The sequence below is a fragment of the Alnus glutinosa genome, chromosome 5 (assembly GCF_958979055.1).
Source record: "Alnus glutinosa chromosome 5, dhAlnGlut1.1, whole genome shotgun sequence".
Classification (NCBI taxonomy): Eukaryota; Viridiplantae; Streptophyta; class Magnoliopsida; order Fagales; family Betulaceae; genus Alnus; species Alnus glutinosa.
This window is the reverse complement of record NC_084890.1, coordinates 6,759,939-6,779,192: the sequence shown is the minus strand read 5'-3', so window position 1 is coordinate 6,779,192 and position 19,254 is coordinate 6,759,939. Positions and strand designations below refer to the sequence as shown.

The following is a 19,254-nucleotide window of genomic DNA, read 5'->3' as shown; positions in this document are numbered from 1 at the left end:
AGCTAGAATTAAGTGAATTTGTGCTACATCTTCAATAACAGAAAATACCCTGCTATTGCATGAAGTGTTTGCATGTGATTCAATGGGGTTTCTCATGATCAGCTTGTGGGTATCATCAAATTCAAAGCCCAACACGCATTAATGTTAAACTTGAATATTGCTGTTGCCTTTGCAGAGAGAAACTTAAAAAATATTGCTAGTGGAGGATGACATGTTACAATAAGAATGGGCAGTCCAATTGTTTGACAAAATCACACCTTCAGGTGGGTTGTGTTTGTCGATCACATGCCTTGGCTGCTGCTTTGTTCCCTGAACATAAAAAAATACTTCTGATTGCCTCAAATCTAGGTGATGAAAATAAGATAAAAGATATGAGATCCTAGGGGCTAGAAAGTAGGAAGTAGGAGCAGCATACACTTTCTTCAACTTGTATAAAATTAGTCCGTACTTCAAAAGAAGGGCACATTTCACATTCATGGAAACACAAATCCTAGAGCCGAATTTATGTTGGGTCTAAGATTCCAGACCTTGATGTATCTTCTATGGATTTGCTCCCCGAGTCTTTTTATGTGCCTTTTTCACTTTTCAGAGTGCTTCCATTGGTATAGCTTGGCTAGTCTGTTTGCTTCTTTTTGGATGTGAGACCACTTTAGGGTTGATTATCATGTGTCATGAAAAGAAGAGATATACCCTGCCCTGACACCATTTCACATTCTTTATTATACTCACAGAATTTGAAATATAATTTGATGTAAAAATCATTTTCTGAAGTTCACTCAGTTTATTATCGTCTAGATTTTTTACCCGCTAGGCTAATTATCTATTGATTCCTTTGAACATGAACCATCATAGCTATTCGACTCATAACCTGACCCATGCCTGAGTAAGATATATATATATATTTAACAGAGTTGCATGAATTGAGTTTTCTGTTATTGTTGAAGTTCTTCATGTTGCAGTGTATATATATATACAGATTTGTGTTGTTCTTGAATGGGAATCACCCATTATTGAAGGTAATCTGTCGTTATAAGAAAGCTGACTTGCTACTGCTTGAGCTATGTTGAAGATAATCTGGCTCTTAAGAAATCCGAGTGTAAAATGTTGTGTTGAGAATCGAGATGAGTGGGTTTTGTTTTGTGATTTTTTTCTTGTTTGCTTTTAAACAATAATAGTATGTTTGGAATTTGGATTTTGTGAATATATCTTCAGATGGTTGGAACTACTGAAATAATGATCGGAATTACTGAAATAATGAGTAATTCAGTAAGAGATGAAGAGTGCGTTTGGCATTGCAATATTGTAAGAAAAATGCTAGATTTCTCAAAATTATATTCCTAAATGATGTGTTACAATTCTATGAGAATATGACACATTTTTCAAAATAATAGATCACATAAGATTGTGACACATCATTTGATAACCAAATTTTAAAGAAAATTTTTGGAATGCGTAGCATTTCACAATCCCTAAAAATTATGATTTACTTTTGGGCAATACTTTTACCAACATTATGAGAGTTTCAACTGAAGTTATATTAAAACTTGGAAGTAATAAAAATGGCAAGCCAGTATGTTTTAATCCAAAAGCTTCAACCAAGAGGGATTCACCTTGAATTGAACAAACTTAGAGCATCTTCAGCATTAAGAGGTATTTTATCCGGGCTTGTAATTTTTGACATGATCCACAAATCCGATAGAAACAAGACACAAAATTATAGACCTTGTTTGGTAAATCATCCACAAAATTTTCATTTTCATTTTACTTCTCCCAAAAATATCAAATCAAAAACATTCTTACTTTTTTACACTTTTTACATCACATCAATAATTTTTTATTATTATTCAACCAAAAAAACCCACTACAAAACAAAACTTTTTCACTTTTCTATAAAACATTCTCAAATTTTCTATCACATCAATCATTTCTTACTACTATTCAAATAAATATTTCAATTCACAATCACTTACCAAACAAGCCCAGAATTTAGGTTTATATTAATCAGGCTCGGATCATAAACAGATTGACTCATTTATAATCGTTTAAAAAGGAAAAACCCTACTAAACAAGAAAGGCAAAAACTTCCCTAACATCACATTTTCTGATCCTAAGTTAACAGCCTATAACACTCCCTCCAGCAGCGCCGTCCTCTCCAAAGCTCCAAACCCTCCTAAGCTCCCTCTAGCGGCACCGTCCAAGACTCCAACTCCAACTCGTCTTCGCCACTCTCCAGACTGCAGTCATGTGGCGGTAACATGTGGGGTTGAAAGAAATTTCTGCAAACTTAACTGTGGAATTGTGGATTAGCTTATCATCTCTGTTTGTTTTGTTGATCTTGAAATACTTAACTCTTTCGAGTAAATTGGTGAAAACAAAATAGTTGATTGTATTTTTTCTATGCGAGAGATGTTTCTTATCCAGAAATACTTAAAAAAATAATTAAATTAAATTAAAGAAAAAAATCTAAGAAAAAATCAATCAGGTTAAACAGATCGTGTCGGGTTATCCAGTTTATAAATATGTTGTGTTCAGGTTTAAGGTGTCAGCCCAATTAACTAATCGTATTGGGTTCAAGTTGGATTCTAATTTTACATACTCAGAAAGTACTTTTTTCTATTTATCCTACTTATTTTTTATGCAAATTTCAGTCGATTCTCTATTTCATTCTTTATTTTTTTAAAAAAATATTATTTATTATTTATTTTTTCCACTTCTCTCGACTCTCGTACTCTCTGCTCAAAGTCCGGACCCCATGGCAACGCCTCTGCAACTCTCTCTTCTGTCTCCTCTCCCTCCCTCCCTCCACACCACCACAAGTCCACAACCACCCATCGTCTTTCTTTCTCTCTCTCTCCAAACCCACAAATCCCTTTAATATATACGTATATATACCATTTCTCTTTTCTCTATGTAAAACTTTGAAAAAACTGTAAATGTCAGCTTCGACCGTATCAATAACGGCGAACCTAGCGGCTCGGTGGCGGCCCATGGTGGTTACCGAGAAGAGGACCACCAGCTTCGAATTGCTCTGCATCAACGAAGCCTTGCCGCCCCAACCAAGCCCTACTGGCGGCGACAATACAGGCACAACCGTCAATGGCAAGGTCCAAGGATCTGAGCCACCACTGGACTCGCAAGCCCCTCCCGTACAAGCCTGAGCAGCCCTGTTGGGTCACCGTGTTCAGAGTCTTCGCCAAGAACTTCGTCCTCCTCATGATCCACGCCGTGAGACCCTGTGCACCATTTCACATATAGGATTGATTGTTCGAGTAGTTCGAGGGAAGGATTGCGAAACTGGACGTGACCAGAGGGATAGAGTGAAGGAGAGAGATTGAGAGAAGATAAGATGAAAGAAAAATAACAAAAAAAGTTTCTACATTGTTTATGTCCAATGTTGTATTGGGACTATACATCTTAAATTAGTTACTTTAATAAAATTTTCGTCCAATTATGTCATTCGATTCTCCATCAACAAGTCCTCGATATTTCCGGAGACGTTCTTGTCAGTTGTTTCTACTATAAAAATTGGACAATGAATGAGACAATAACCCACAAAAATATCCGATCAATTGTCACCAATTACTCCAAGAAAAAACATAGATCCAATCTCCAGTTCTTGCTCTATTCGATGCTCACAAAAAACACCTTAACCATCCCCCTTATATCTGCCTTAATTATAAAGAAGCATAAAGCCCCTACTAGTCCAGTATTATCCTCCTCTCCCTTGCTACTCCAATGGGTTCCCTCCCCTCCCCTCCATCGCCACAAAGCCCTGCATCAAACTATCAAATCTATGCGTCGTTTTGCCAGAGGAAGCAAGGGCAAAACACATACACATGCAATAGAATAGAGTGCTACAATCCCTCTAACAACACATGGAGCTATGCTACCTCAATCCCTCGCCAAACTGACAGCCATTTCTTGAAGGGCTTTGCAATGGTCTCTCTAGGAGACTACGTGTTTATAATAGGTGGGAGGCAATACAAGGAGAGTGCTCGTCCTGGCACACAGGATTCAGAAGAGTATGTGGACGAAGATGTCAAAATCCTCCCTTGGGTGTGGCGTTACAATGTTCGGTCGAACCAATGGTTTGAGTGCGCGCCACTAGGCACGCCACGTTGTGATTTCGCCTTCTCCGTTTGCGAAAACAAGATCTATGTGGCGGGGGGGCAGTCCGATATGACCTGTGCAAGGGGTGTTGCCTCTGCTGAGATGTATGATCCCTTGCTCGACATCTGGACCCCATTGCCTGACATGATGATACGGCGATACAAGTGTGCCGGGGTGACATGGCAAGGTAAATTCCACGTGGTCGGGGGATTTGCAGACCCAGTGGATGCAAGCCCGGGGGCCTTTGGTTGGGAGCGTAGCTCGGCTGAGATGTACGACACGCAAGCAAGGAGGTGGGACCTCGTGAAGGGGATGTGGCAACTAGACGTTCCACCTAATCAAATTGTCCCGGTGAATGGGAGGCTATTTAGCTGTGGGGACTGCCTAAATGCATGGAAGGGCCATATTGAGGTGTATGATGGGCTTGGCATGGTTAACATATGGGAAGAAGTTGCCGGGTCACAAGAAGCCCTCGGGGGTTCCCCAATTTCCCACACATCGGAGGCCAACCATGAAGATTGGCAACCAAATCAACGGCTTTACCTCACAATGGCACCAATAGGGACCTGTTTATATATCTTGGCAGGCTGCCGGAGGGCTAGCGACTTGTCAAGGACAACATCAAGGGTCCATATATACGACACATCGGCGACCACCGACGCCTGGAGGAGCGTTGTGCCCATTGAAGAGGAGGGACTAAAAGAGTTTTGTAGCCATTGCTGTGTTAATGTTCAACTTTAGCTGGCTTAGTTGGTAGGCTGAGTGATAATGTGTAATGTTTTTTACTAATTCAGTTGTGAGTTTTACCGTATAGGCGTCTTGGTCGGATGCTCAACCTGTGGCCACTAGGGAATATTCCACGTGATTGTTCTGACCTGGTGACAAAATAAGAAAATCTTGTACTATAATTAAGCTTTTGCCTTTCCTGGAGTTTAAATTATACATAGTTCTTGATTTAAGGGGCAATGCATTGCCTTGCCTACAATTTAGTTACTCATAACGACACACCAAAGAGCAGTAGGCCATTGTTTTGGAGCAGGATTACAAGTACAAAGTAGCAACAAACAATCAGAGCTGGTAAAAGTTTGAATCCGGTCCATATTCAATGGAGCATGATAGACCAAATATACAATCGACCAATCCGACCGAAGAAAAAATAAACAGACCTTGTAGCCTAAGATTCAAGTCAAGATGATAAAACTCAAACGCACTGCAAGTCGGTGAAGTCGCGACCAAACCACAAAAGCCAACTCAAAGGAACATAACAAAGAACAGGTGACAGGACTCAACCAAATGAGAAAACCTAGATAGCTCGTCCAACCACATCAGCATAACAAAAATTTAAATAAAGACAACAACTCTAGCTAAAAGAATGTCAGAATTGTAGCACCGAGGATAACTATACCATGATTTTAATCCAACTTATATTCAAACCACTCAGAATCTAACTGCTACCAAAACTCAACAGTATACGCTCTATACGAGGAAAGGTCATATCACCATTCTTTGTACACCCATACTCATATAGTCATATACTCAATCTGAGAAAACCCTAGCTCTCCCTTTGAGCATTATACAATTCATTTTGCTAACTTAAACATCAAAGAATTCTCCTACCGACAAGTTCTCGATTGTCCCCATTTGTTTTGCCCATGTCCATTGACTGAATTTGACTGCACTATCAATTGCATTATCAGACCATGAGTGCGAATTCCATTAATCGAGACCCGAATTCAAACAGAACAAGTCTTAGAATATTGTACTTCGAATTGAATTCAGACAGAAGTAATTGTATTTGCAATTACAATTAGGATATTAATATCCAGTGACAAACCAGACCTTAAAAAGCAAGCACCCCCTGAATGTGACCATTAACAAACGTAATTGATCAGCTTCATGTAGACAATAAGAACAACAATGCTTGATTAGTTTAGAACAAAAAATTCCATTATTAATACAATGGGGATCACGTCATAAAGCCAGCCAAGTGTTCTTTGTCAACTGATGGTACCAAATTTCGTGCGGTCAGATTGGGCAATGGGCCTCCTGCAAAACAAAGAGAGAACCACCGGAGTGGCACTGGGTTGGACCCAACGGGAAAGCCTTCGATGGTCAAGTCGGTAATTTTGCCTGAAAAAGAGAAAATGAAGTAGGAATTGTTCTTTTGAGCGTACCTCAGTTTTGAAGAGAATGTATCATTTATTTGAGGCTCCTTAGGGCTTTTTGGGCTTTAGAGATAATATACTCCTTAGCTTTCTAGTGCTTTTGAATTGATAATTTAAGTAGTGCGAGGAAGGAAGAGCTTTGCCCTATAAAGAATTTATATCATAAGGCTTTAGTGCAAAACCAAATCATAATACTAAAAAGATGAAAGCCACTAGGATCTATTTGAGGCATATTGATGATGTTTGTCCAAAATTAGAAAGGACTTAGTGACCCAAATCATGATTAAAATCTTATTCACATATACCATTAGTCTCCATGTTATATCATGTCACTTCATCAAGGAAAGCTACTATACTTTATATTAATCCAGAAAAGCTTTGGATAATGTGTTGTATCTCTCAAACACACACTACTAGGGTCTTTCCAATTTCTACAACTTTAATGACCCAAATCATGATTATGACTTCAAACAATTCATTACTCCTCTAGGCTCTAGGATATGACTTCACCATAAATTATGCTGCTTCCCAATTGGGCCCTATCAATGTCCCCTATGCCCCCCAACTCTTGGAAAATCCTTGTCCCTTGAACCCACCATAAATGGGCAGGACCTTCTTCGTGAAGCAAAGAGGAAATAAATAACCCAATTGATCCATGCCTAGGTGGGCCATGCCCGAGAGCAAACGGGCCCACCCACCCTCAAAAATGATTTTGGGTCAATCGAGCATTGGCCATAGCTCTAGCCTTGTGAGCCTAAAAAAACAGCCCAAGGCCTAGCTCTCAAGTGGTCAAGTCTTCCAAAGCTTTTTTACCACCATCAAAAGAAGAGAAAGTGCAAACCCATAGCTTTTACCAAACCATCATTCACGTGAGCCATGGGGATCAGTCTCTCGCACGAGCCACCCTCACTCACTCACTCACAACCCCTGACCCCTGACCCTTGACCGCCTGAGCACCTGACCACTGACCCATCTCTGACACACCCATGTCACTCCTCCATCTTTCCTAGTCATTGTCAAAACCATTTTTCCAGATGGACACTCAATCACACGTGCGACAGTACCCGCGCACGCGAGAAGCCGATGTTTGACCCGTGTGGCTTTGACTGCGAGCACCCCATATCAACGTCCCAGATCTGATATCCTGTCAAACAGGAATCTGGACTGTTGAAAAGGGGGACAATTTCGAGGACTGGGTGGGTGTCTCCGGACCTGAAAAGGCCGACACAAGAAGCTGATATGTCGGTTTTTTGTTTACGTTGCGAGAGAGGGGAATTGAGGCTCTGCTTCTTAAATGCTTTTCTCCCCCGGTTCCCGACAAGTCCAGGTCATGCCACGTGGCAGAGGGCGAGCTTGATTGCTCGGATTGACACGTGGGAAAAGAGTAGAGGTGGGGACCATGGGGCTCATAGGGGGGGGGGGGGCCATCGAGGGACAATGGCACATACCTCGACATGGTTCATGTGCGAGGGTTCACGCAAAGGGGGGTTCCCAACTATGAAGGTGGGTCTGCCCAACTGTTTCTCTACAGTATCGTCAAGTTGCAAATTGACATTTCTTTGCCACTTGGATTGTAATTGGAGAATAAATAAAGACCGGTGTTTATGATTTATCATTTATGGTTGGAATTCTTTATTTTTTATTCTTTTTATAAATTTATGTTAAAGCAGAGTACTGCTATTTGAGCAATTTTAAAAGTTCATATTGTATTACTTTTGTGGTCATCATTATTAGAATAAAATTTAATAATAATTAATCACAAGCTTAATGATGATTTTTTAAAAGTCATATATTATTAGACGAACACAAGAGAGACTTCTAACATTACTTTTATTTAGTATATTGTTATATGACTGTCACAAAACTTGATGATACGATTGTGAAAATCAACCATTAGATCATTACTTGTTAAAAAAAAAAAAAAACACAATTGGCTAGCTTTTTTACTGCTACGGCATCCCAGTTGTGTGACAGTTGTATAATATGCTAAATATCATTACTCTTTTTTATGAAAATGACTATCTCGTGGACTGTCACATGAAAATTTACATTTCGGTGCTTGACATGATAAATGTCACAGAAATTATCACATCAATTTATAAACATGATAAGTGTCTTTGGCGGTCCACATTTTAGTAGTTGACGTGTTTGTAAAAAAACTTGCGATAAAAACTATAATACCCTACTAGCACTCTTTATTGGTAGATATATGTTTGATGTCATTCTCTTCCACATCTCTTGTGATATGGTTTCACCGATTCAATAGTAAATTTATACATCTCTTATATGAAGATGGGCAAGAGGAAAAAAGAAAAAACATTTCTCTTAATGTCAAGGTTGTTTAACCAAATTCAAGAATAGCTGATATGGTAAAATCTAAGTTTACATTATTGCTTTGATCGATTTTATGCATTGGATTGGATAAATTGAGGGTTGATTCATTTTACCTTCCAATGATTTGGGTTGTATTTAATTTATTAATTTATGAGTTAGAGAATTGCACTTTATCTATATGATATCATATCATTTAATAATTTTATTTAGTTCTAGCTCCTTGTAATTCCTACCTTTTTTTTTTTTTTTTTAAATTATAGCATCAATAAATAAATTCATGAACAAAAAACAGATACAATTAGACTTGGATTATGCAAATATAACAATCTAAATCATAAATTAAAAATGCAAACTTTATTGTAGAATTTCTTCTAAACTTCAAATGCTTGAAGCGCTATGAGAAAAAGGTGAAAATGGCAATTTGAGATAATTAGGAAGGGAGTTGAGTCTGCCTTGTGTTGTGTAATGACTTGACAATTGACATGCGCATTGAAATTTGGAATAAGTTTTAGCCACCCTTCCCTTTCTGTTTTTTCATCCTTTGATACCTTTCTTTGCAATTTCAGCCTAAAGGTAACCAAATGGTCAAAGTGCTTTTTAAGCATGGATTTTCATACAAACATGACCTTAATGAAAGTGCCTAATATTATTGTTAGTACAATTGACCGCACGCCAAAGAAAACAATAGATAAAAAGGCTTGTTGGCCTGTCGGCTTGTTGTGTCGACTATGCTAACAAGAGAAATCTCTAATGCTTAAATCAGTATAAAACTCTAAAAAAATGAAGAATAAAGTATAGAAATAAAGGAGAAAGTTGCTTAAACCATACCTATTGCTGTGGCTACCTTTTATAGAGGTTGAAATAGACAAGTTTAGAATGTCAAATAAGAAAAGTGGAAGATATATGGAAAGCGCACAAAATGGCAAGAATGCAGAATATATGAGAAGAACATCAAATATGGAGAACATAGAATATATGGAAACAACATAAACTGATTACCATAATTGTAGTACACTTGCTAGGCATAGATATCATGGTCTATGAAGGCCTTTCGTAGTGTAACCCTTCGGACACGTGGCATCCTTTGGTTGAGAGAGCCTCGAAACTTGGTAGGGGTACGAATCTCCTACAATATACATGTTTGGGAGCGCTTGAGGGGTCATTGGGCTTCAGACCGTGGTCGGAGGACTGGGGGACCATCGATCAGTATTGGCCATTCCCTTTAGTTGGGCTTGGCTCGGCCCAAGGCCATATGGGCCTATGATGAATCGGTCTATCAATTATTGTTATGAAAATTTAAAAAATAAAAAAAAAAATAAAAAAAAAATCTAACGAATAATGTTAAACCTACAATTGGTCTATAGCTATTTTATAAAAGTGTTCTAATTATATATAGGGTAAAGCTTGGATGAAGCAAAATTTCCGAATGAATTCCAAAAATTTTACTCCTCCGTAGCACTGCTCTTATATATATTTCAAGCTTTCTCTAAACTAATGTCACATCATAAATGTGCATTAATTAATTATACATATATACATAAATATATTATGCGTTTCGATTTTTTTGTAGGGCGAAACACATTTTTGGTAAATGTGGTTTAAAATTTTTATTTGTTGCCTATGTGCTTCAATTCGTATCACATATAGGGGTTTTGAAAAAAGACCAAATTGGTATCTCTAGTAGTTTTTTCCGTCAAAAAACTAACGATTGTCCATGTGTCAACTTCTAAGAGTAGACACATGTCATAATGTAAAAAAATTAAAAAACAGAAAATAAAAAGCTTTAAAAATTTAAAAATAATAAAACTTTAAAAATATATATATTAAAAACTTTAAAAAAATAAGAAGAAGAAGAAGACGGGTGGCCAACCCCATGGCCGAAGAAAAAAAAAATTGGGGTGTTTGGCCCTTAAGGTGGCCGAACCACCCCTAAAGGCCAAAGGGCAAAAAAAAAAAAAACAAAAAAAAAAAAGGGTTGGCCAACCCTCCCCCCCTTCCCGGGCCAAACACCCTAATTTTTTATTTTATTTTTCTTTGGCCATTTGAGGTGTTTTTTTATATTATGACACGTGTCTACTCTTAAGATTTGACACGTAGACAACCGTTATTTTTTGGACGAAAAAATTAACGGATATACCAATTCGGTATTTTTCAAAACTTAGATACCATATGTGATACAAATTGATGCACAAATAACAAAAAATAAAGACTTTAAACCATAAGCATCAAAGCCCTATTTAAGCCTTTTTTTATGGGTAAATGGTTGTTTTAGTAGAATTGATTGTAAAACTTCACCCTCCAGAAAATAAATCTGAGGGGACAAGGGAGCAGATCTGCTCCCTCCTCCTCTCCTTTTTATCCTTCTATTCCCTACTTCTAACTTCATATTCTCGTTCTGGTTTGTTCTTTTGTTTGTAGGTGTTTTCCGACCATATCAGCAATTATAGCATCTCCGCTATACATCTGTTTATCTACCTCCGTACTATGCCGTTTATCTCATCCCTAGTCGCTGCTGCTGTTTGCTGGTTGTGTTTTTTGTTTTAAATAAGGGTTTTATTCTCTTTAGATCTGTCATCATGGACGGTTTATAGTATGAAGGTTAATCAGATGTGAGTGGTTATCCCTCACGGCCTGGATAGTTCAGTGTGATGAGTTATATCTTATGGTCGGTTTAAATAAATTATTAGGATATTTGGCTACCATTGTCTTAGATCCAGTCTGCTCAGAACAAATCTGTTATTTAACTATTTTTGTACATAAGTTAGCCGTAGCTGAAAGTCATAAATAACACTTTATAATAAAAATTTTGTTTGTATCTATGACTATGTCATAGGATATGACTATGATTTTGCATAGTTTTATGATTTGTGATGTAAGAACTTTATACTCGTGATTTTTGATTAATGAAATACTCAGATATTTTGTGAAAAAAGTAAAATCCATTATAGAATCATAAAAGCCCTTCTCTAAATTTAAATCACAAGTTTGATACTCTTATTATAGAGCTGATATAGAAGATAAAAATGGATTTCTGTAACGTGTTTAAGCAAATAGCACCTAAAAAATAAAAGAAGATTCAGGGGGGTGAAGCAGCAATGCCCTAATGATGTGTGCGGCACGAAGGGTGATGAACTGCCTTGTCGGACGACACATAATAAAGGCATTACCCTTGGACCTTTGGTAGGACACCCCTTGGCCTTCGGGGGGGACCTGTGTTGCCCTTTTCGAGATGGGAAAGCAAACCAGATGTGATCGTAGTACTTTGTTTTTATCAATTCCCATGTAATCGATCTGTCTCTTACTCTATTCCCTACTGTTCCACACCCTCTTTTGATGCTTAGCATACACCTCTTACTGCCTCTTTGGCCAACTTCCCACCTCTAATTTCACAACTGCCCCTTTTGCCACAACAATGCCCCTATGATAGAGGATTCTTCTTGTTAAACCCATATTAAAATTATAAATTACAAGTGCAATTTATGGTTGAACGTAGAGTTTGAATTGTGTCGAAATATAAATAAATTAATTTTAACTTGACTTGTTTATTAAATGAGTCAGATCTCTTAATCTTAATTCATTAATTTCGTACCAATTTCGCGAATGGTGTCAAAAATTGCAAGCTCTCGATATCGCGTATTCGACTCGATTTGTGCCAAAACATGGTATAAAATTATATACAACATACACAACTTCCATCCAACTTAACCTACGTAGTAGTTTTTTTTCTTCAAGAAAATGACCTGACATTTTTCCCCCACGGTGGTTTCATCTTTTTTCTTATTTTTTTTAAATGTCACGTAGGCAAAGTTTGACAGAAATTGTGTCGATGGTTGTAAAACAATCATTTTTCTTTGCCATAACAATGCCCCAATGAGAGTGGATTAGTGTTAAACCCACATTGAAATTACAAGTTGCAATTCATGTTTGCATATTGGATTCGAATCGTGTCGAAGCATAGATAGATTAACCTCAACTTGACTCATTTATTTAAATAGGTCAGAAGTCTTAGGCTTAACTCGCTAAATTCGTGATGGGTTCGAGGATCGTGCCAAAATTTATCAGCACTCAATGTCGCGTATCGGGCACTGTTCATGCTGAGACATAGGTAAAAGACTATATAGCTAAACCCTAATCCAACCCATTTAATTAAACATGTCATATCTCTCGACCTTAGTTCTCTAATTTCATGTTGAATTTGCGAACCGTGTCAAAATTTGTAAGCTATAAATTTTAATGAGAGTGGCAGTTTGATAATATTGATGAGAAGAATGGTATTAGTTTGCAGCATGTAAGTCCAAGCTTAGGGAAGTAATTGGATTGGGCCCCTCAAGTGCAACAACAAAATAGAAAAGCAAAATGTTGGAGCTGGCATGGCCCAGGCCATTACTGGTGTTTTTCTTCTGTGGGAGAAGGAGAACCTTCAAGTTTATTATTGGATGGTCTGTTCATGGAAAACAAAAGGGGGGAAATTAGATGGGGAAAGATATTCCTTGGGCCTCAACTGTTTTGGATGCTCGCATGTGTGGCTAAGACTTCATATTTTTCCCACTGCATGTTGTGTCTGTCTGTCTTTCTTTCTTTCCAATTAAAGAGATCCAACAAATGATAAAAATGTTGCTCATGATCGTGAAATTAGCCATGAAAAGTTGTTTAAAGTTGGTCGAATTCTGATATGGACACAAAGCCAGAATAATTGCGAAAAAAAAAGAAAAGAAAATTCTAATGGAAGCATTGTGGCCCTTTACGCAAAATGGAGCCGGAAAAAGGGAAAACAATTTACAAAGTCCGAAAGCTTTGCATCTTTCATGTTTCTTGCCAAATCATCTAATTCTTTGGCAAATATATATATATATATATATATATATATTTTTATCAATAAACAAGTTTAAACCCATGTCATATGTGTATTTAACGGTTTTTATTAAATACAATTATTATTTTGACAACAAAAGACTCCAATGCTTTGAATGAAATAGAGAGAAAAAAAAGAAAGAAAAAAGAATAAAACTTTGAGAGGTCAATTTTAAAACCAACCAAAACACAAGGGACTATTTTTTTTAAATATAAAATTAAATAAATAAATTTTAACTCGATTTACTTAATTAAAGGAATCAAATACCTTTAATCACAACTCAGAGCATAGTTTCAAAAAGTTGCAAGTCCTCACTATTTTTCCACCTTTACTATTGGCCAAAATAAAAATAAAAAAAAGAATTTAAAAGAAAATTCCCATTTGCCAATTTAAGGGAAGAGCTAGCAAAAGTCCAAAGCTCACATGCCTCTCTCAGTCTCTCTCTCTCTCTCTCTCTCTCTCTCTCACTCACTCGCTAAGCCACAAGTTTTAAGTACTCCGACAACGGCAAAGGCTTTGGTAATGGTGTAAAGCCTTTAAGTACTGCCACAGCTTTCAGTACAGTCCAAAGCTCTCTCTCTCTCTCTCTCTCTCTCTGAAACTGCATTGCTATGACCAAGAAGAACCACGTAAACATGGTGTAAGCCTGCTAGATTTCGGAGTTGAGAAGAAGGAAAAGGAAAACAACAAGAAAGGAAAATGGTGGAAAAAGAAGGGTATGCATGGGCACCAATAGGGGCTCCTTTGGACAACGTGCAGAGAGAGGAGCCCTTGAGGCACTTCGACAACTCGGTTAATGCTGTGTCGTTCGGGTTCGTTGCCACCGCCATTCTCATCTCCATGTTCTTGATCATGGCCATCTTTGAGAGATTCCTCAGACCCACCTCGCAGGCGCTCTCGCCGTCCGGTGCCCGCAACCACCGGGACCTTGAGTCCCAGATGGGCTTCAATGCCAAACTCGGACACCCATCTCCCAAAGTAAGCAACCCATGTCATTTTTCCTTTTATTTTTTGAGAAAAGTTCTAATATTAGGGACTTTTTTACTTTGCATTTTCGTTTGCAACTGTGTAGCTTTACTTTTCCATGTTTGATTTTCTAAAAAGTTTTTAAAGTTCTTTTGTTTTTTGGTTTCTCATTCTTCAGTCTTCCCTAGGACCAAACAGGGTAATGCAGAATGCACTTTCATTCTACCAGAAATGTTGGTGCTTTTTTCTTTTCAGGACAGTTTGAGTGGCTTTTTTTTTATTATTTATTTATTTCCTAAATAATGATGGTTATTTCTCTGACATAAAGTTCTGCTGCCTAATGTTTTCTCTCTGATAATCATTTTGGTTAATTTACAAGTTTTGCTGGTCAAATGGTTCAGGGGTTTTAGCTGAGTTACTTGTATCCTGGGAATTATTGAAGTATCTACTTCTATTAGTTCAATTTTTTACCTTTTCTTTTTTGTTTTTTGTATGTCTCACACTCTCTCTTCCAGAGTTCTCTTTTGTTTCTGGTTCTTTGATCTTTATTTAATGTATTTTGTTTCTTTAGGCACAGTCTTGTTTATTTTTAGTCACCAAATTACCAATTACAACAGAAATATTTAAACACATATACCACTGTAGTCAGTGGGATAAGTACATCCCCCCTCACCATTGAATTTTCTCCAATGGCCCTACTCTTCTTTTTGCCCTTTCCTTGTACTGACCATTCCCCAAACATGACTTTCCTGCTTGTCTGTGATTTCTACGCAGATGTTCTTTCTGGGTGTCTTTTTTTTCCTCCACTTGGCCAACTCTTGTCACAGATCAAATTACTGTTCCTCTTTCTTATCGTCAAAGACCAAGTTCATGTGTGAAATCTACTTCCAAACACTGGGTGCACTGTGCATTGTGCAATAGTTCCAAAAACCAGTTTGATAAAGTTTATGAATTTCCTCCATTGTATACCACTTGCTGATGTTAAATTTTCTTTCTTATCTGCATATACCTTCCCCGTGAATTTTTCGTCATCAAAGAACTGTGTTGTCATGTAATTATGATTGTCGGGCAATGACCCCATCCAAGTAGTTGTCAGTTAAATGGTAGCTGATTGGTCCCAAGGAAGAGTGTCTTGAGACTAAATGTGCTTGGAATTTACATGGTGGCCTATGCCATCTAGCCCATCACTGCCAATCTTTATGACACCCAGCATGGTCTGTGCCGGGGTCGGAGACAAGTAGTCTGTCTTTGTTTGTGGGCAAGGAATAGTTTAGTGTCTTCTTATTTCCACCTTTAGTTGTCAACTTGTTTTCCAACTAGATCTATTAAGCAAAGAAAACTGTGGATAAAGGTATTCTGTATGCTATAATTGCATCAAAGGAACAGAATCCTATTAATTTGTCTAAAGCATCATATTAAGGGACTACCTTGTACCATACTTCTGGGAACATCCAAGGCCCACCTACTGATCCTTGCTAATTGTTCAATTAGGGGACTAACTTTTTTGTTGGACATAGCCGACAAAGGATGTATTCTCAACTTTATGAACATAGCTACAGATCTAGAGTCATCAATAGAAAAAGGAATATTTAATTGTTTTAAAAATCTTAACCGGTTTATATTGTGAGTCAATGGTCAGTTTGTTGAACACCTAGACCAGAAGATCACCTTGGTAAGTTTGCACTGCAAAGCTAAAGAAACTGCCAAAATGTTTATGGGTCTCACAGTCATTCCCTGAAGTTTTTGTGGATTTCCAGTGGGGAAACTTTTTCATGATTTCAGAAACTTATCAGGCGTGATGATGACAGTATAAAAGTAAATCATTCAGAAAGCTAGAAACAGTTACAGGAACACAAAGTGTCACTCCATGGATGTTTTAATGGACTAGGGACCTAGAAGATACATATGGTTTCAAGCTAAATTGCACACTAAGAATCCAAATATGTAATATAGTCTTTTTACAGCGGAATGTTGCTCCATTTGAATGTTTTTAATTAATTAATAAGGCATCTCATTTTGTTAGATGGAGCCATCAACTGTGCACCTTTTATTTCTATTTTTCTGTTGTCTTATTCCCATAAAATGTTGTCTTCTCTCAGCATCCACCATTTATATCCCAAACTTTTGTCTAGAAATGCAAAAAGTCAAACTCATATGCTAGTTATTGGGATAATGTTCCTACCTTATCTACTAAGTTAAAAAAAAAATGAAAATAAAGGAATAAGACAAATGCACCATCAAAGCACTACCATGAGATTGGGTTCAATTGATTTATTTTATTGTTTTTGCTGTTTGTTTATGCTTTTACATTATGTACCAACTAAATCCGACTACTTAATGATCCTTAAATAATTCAATTATATTGGGTCACTACATTTGTTGGTGCTATATTAAAATATTTGTAAATGGGGACTACAAGTCCCTGTTCAGTGTCTTCACCTGTCAGCTGAGTATGTGGAAGGAATGATGTGTTAATTATAGAAAAAATAGGACAGCAAGCACTGGAATTTGATCCAGCTGTACTTCCATACTCTAGATAATGTTTCTTTAAAGCTTAGTTGGGACCTGTTTATGCCTTTTAAAGGATTCAGGTATAGGTTTTTACTTGCCAATTGCCATTGGCCATGCCCCAAACATTTATCTGGGTGAAATTGCCTTACTGGTATTTTTACTTCTTAACACTAATATCTTCTCTCATCTTTGGTATAGTTGTTCGGTAGTCATCTTCTTCCAATGTTCTCAAAATCCAAAAATGATGTTAATTTTTCACTTCAAATTAGTGGTAGCAGTGCAATGCACATTAGTATACCGACACGGGGTGTAGATGTTCCCCTATCACCCCAAGCTCAGTTGACATCAGTCTTTCAATGATAAATGGAGTAACTCATCTACTCCTGGTGTCAGTTGGCTGACCTGCAACTCATTAATCACCCCACCTGAGCTGGGCTTGTGGTTTGCTAGTGCTTTTTTTTTTCTTTTCTTATGGTAGGTTTTTCTTCAGCAGTTGCAAGTAGAATTCTCTAACACTCGCCTTTTTGGTTTCATATGTTTTAATTCGTTATGCTCTTCGCATATCCATTATTCGACTTTTCTAGGTATAGTTTAACAGTTTGCCATCCCTTAATTCTGCAGATGACTGTGTATGCTAGTGGAGTTTCTGTATTGATGCCTGGAGATGATATTCCTACCTTCATTGCACACCCAGCCCCCATGCCATGTCCTCCTGCACGCTTTTTGTGGCCTCCCCATCATCATATTTCATTGCCTAATCTCAACTCAAACTCCAACTTGGGCGCAAACTCAAGCTCAAGCTCCTTAGGAGAAAACTAAACATGAGAATCGCATCGCATGCTAGCTATTTCAAGCTCAAACCATGATCATGCACTCAGAGCAAGTGTTACTACTCCCTGGACACTAAAGCAAGCATGGCCGGACAGTATTCAAGGTTGCACTATTTTTCTTTTTACCCAAAAGCTCTTGATTTGTATATAGCATTAATGGGCAGGCTGGCCTTGGCATAAGTGTCACCTTCAAATTTGCAGACTGACTTACCATCCAAGTGCACCTGGTATTACATATTTATCTTTTAATGTTCAGATTTCCCAAATATGATTTGGATCTTTAGATATATGTATTGCATTGCCATCAGATAGATCAGTCTCTTACTCTCTTTTGTAAAAAAAAAAAAAAACTGAGGAATGTAAATGGTGTTGGGTATGGTGCAGAATTTTCAAAAAGGTGCATAGCAAAGGCCTTAATAGATGCTCATTTCATGTGTCAAATTTTAAGATTAGACCCGTTACACATCCATCTCATATATCAACCATTGGATCTTTAGGATCTATATATAGAGATGTAAAAAGATTATTTTTCTTTCTAAATTGCCAACTTCTCACGGCACGGTAGAGTAGTACTAACTGATCGTTTTCTGGTAATATGACTTAATATGTTATATTAATCATTTTTTTTTATTATAGAGTATGTGAGATTCTATCATATATAGAACCCTAGCTGTTGACCCCATATTTATGATTAGTAGAGATTATTATTGCAACATCAAGGAAACAAATACATCCGCAACATAGAACGAGGTGGAATTGTCATTCCTCAGCACTTGTAAGTTGAAATGTGTAAAGCTCAAAAGCTTAAAGTTAATAAAAAATAATAATAAATTTAATCACTTAATTAATATTTTAATATTTTTATTTTTATACATTAGCTCAAAGGCTTAACATTTTGCACCCACTACACCTTTTCTACACCTCTCCTTTAATTCTTTCTTTTTTAAAAAAAAAAAAAAAAAAAATGAAAGTAAAAAATTCTCAAAACACATTGAGAGTAGGGAAGGTGTAGAATGGGAGTGTAAAAAGAGGAATGTTCATAAGCAAGATAACCACCACAAATGCAACCAAAAAAAATATAAAAAAAATCGCTTGAGCCCTTAGCACCAGGGGATGGGCTTTTTTGTTCCTTCATTTGCAGGACAATGGGCCTTGTGTCCATAATAATTATCCAAGATTACTGAAGCATTAAAAATAAGGTAGGCCTTCTATCTTTTGGCCCAGAAAATTGCGTAAAGCTCGTTGCAGCAACAAAACTAGGAAAAGCATACAAAAAGGACTATTATTTTTAATATGGACATAAATTTTATACAAACTGAATTGTAAGAAATTTTCTATAATTTATATATAAAAATGACATGTGTCTTTTAAGTATATGAGAAACACATGTTTTTTATTAATGCTATTAAAAAAACAGGTGAGAAGCACACATATAAAGGGATACATGTCAATTTTATATGTGGGTTGTAAGAAATTTACTACAAAC

The 19,254-nt window shown here is 37.1% G+C and overlaps 2 protein-coding genes across 2 annotated transcripts; both read left to right on the top strand.

The window, feature by feature from the left end:
* The first annotated feature begins 3,662 nt into the window (after nt 1–3,662).
* LOC133868902 (uncharacterized) lies at nt 3,663–4,851 on the top strand. Its single transcript, XM_062305902.1, has one exon. It carries the CDS (start codon nt 3,736–3,738, stop codon nt 4,849–4,851), a length of 1,116 nt encoding a protein of 371 aa, XP_062161886.1. The 5' UTR covers nt 3,663–3,735.
* Nucleotides 4,852–13,886: 9,035 nt separating this feature from the next.
* Nucleotides 13,887–18,209, top strand: LOC133868558 (uncharacterized). The gene is made up of 2 exons (XM_062305485.1): nt 13,887–14,439; nt 17,560–18,209. The coding sequence occupies exons 1-2, from the start codon at nt 14,161–14,163 to the stop codon at nt 17,755–17,757; spliced, it is 477 nt and encodes a 158-aa protein (XP_062161469.1). The 5' UTR covers nt 13,887–14,160; the 3' UTR covers nt 17,758–18,209.
* The last annotated feature ends 1,045 nt before the right edge of the window (nt 18,210–19,254 follow it).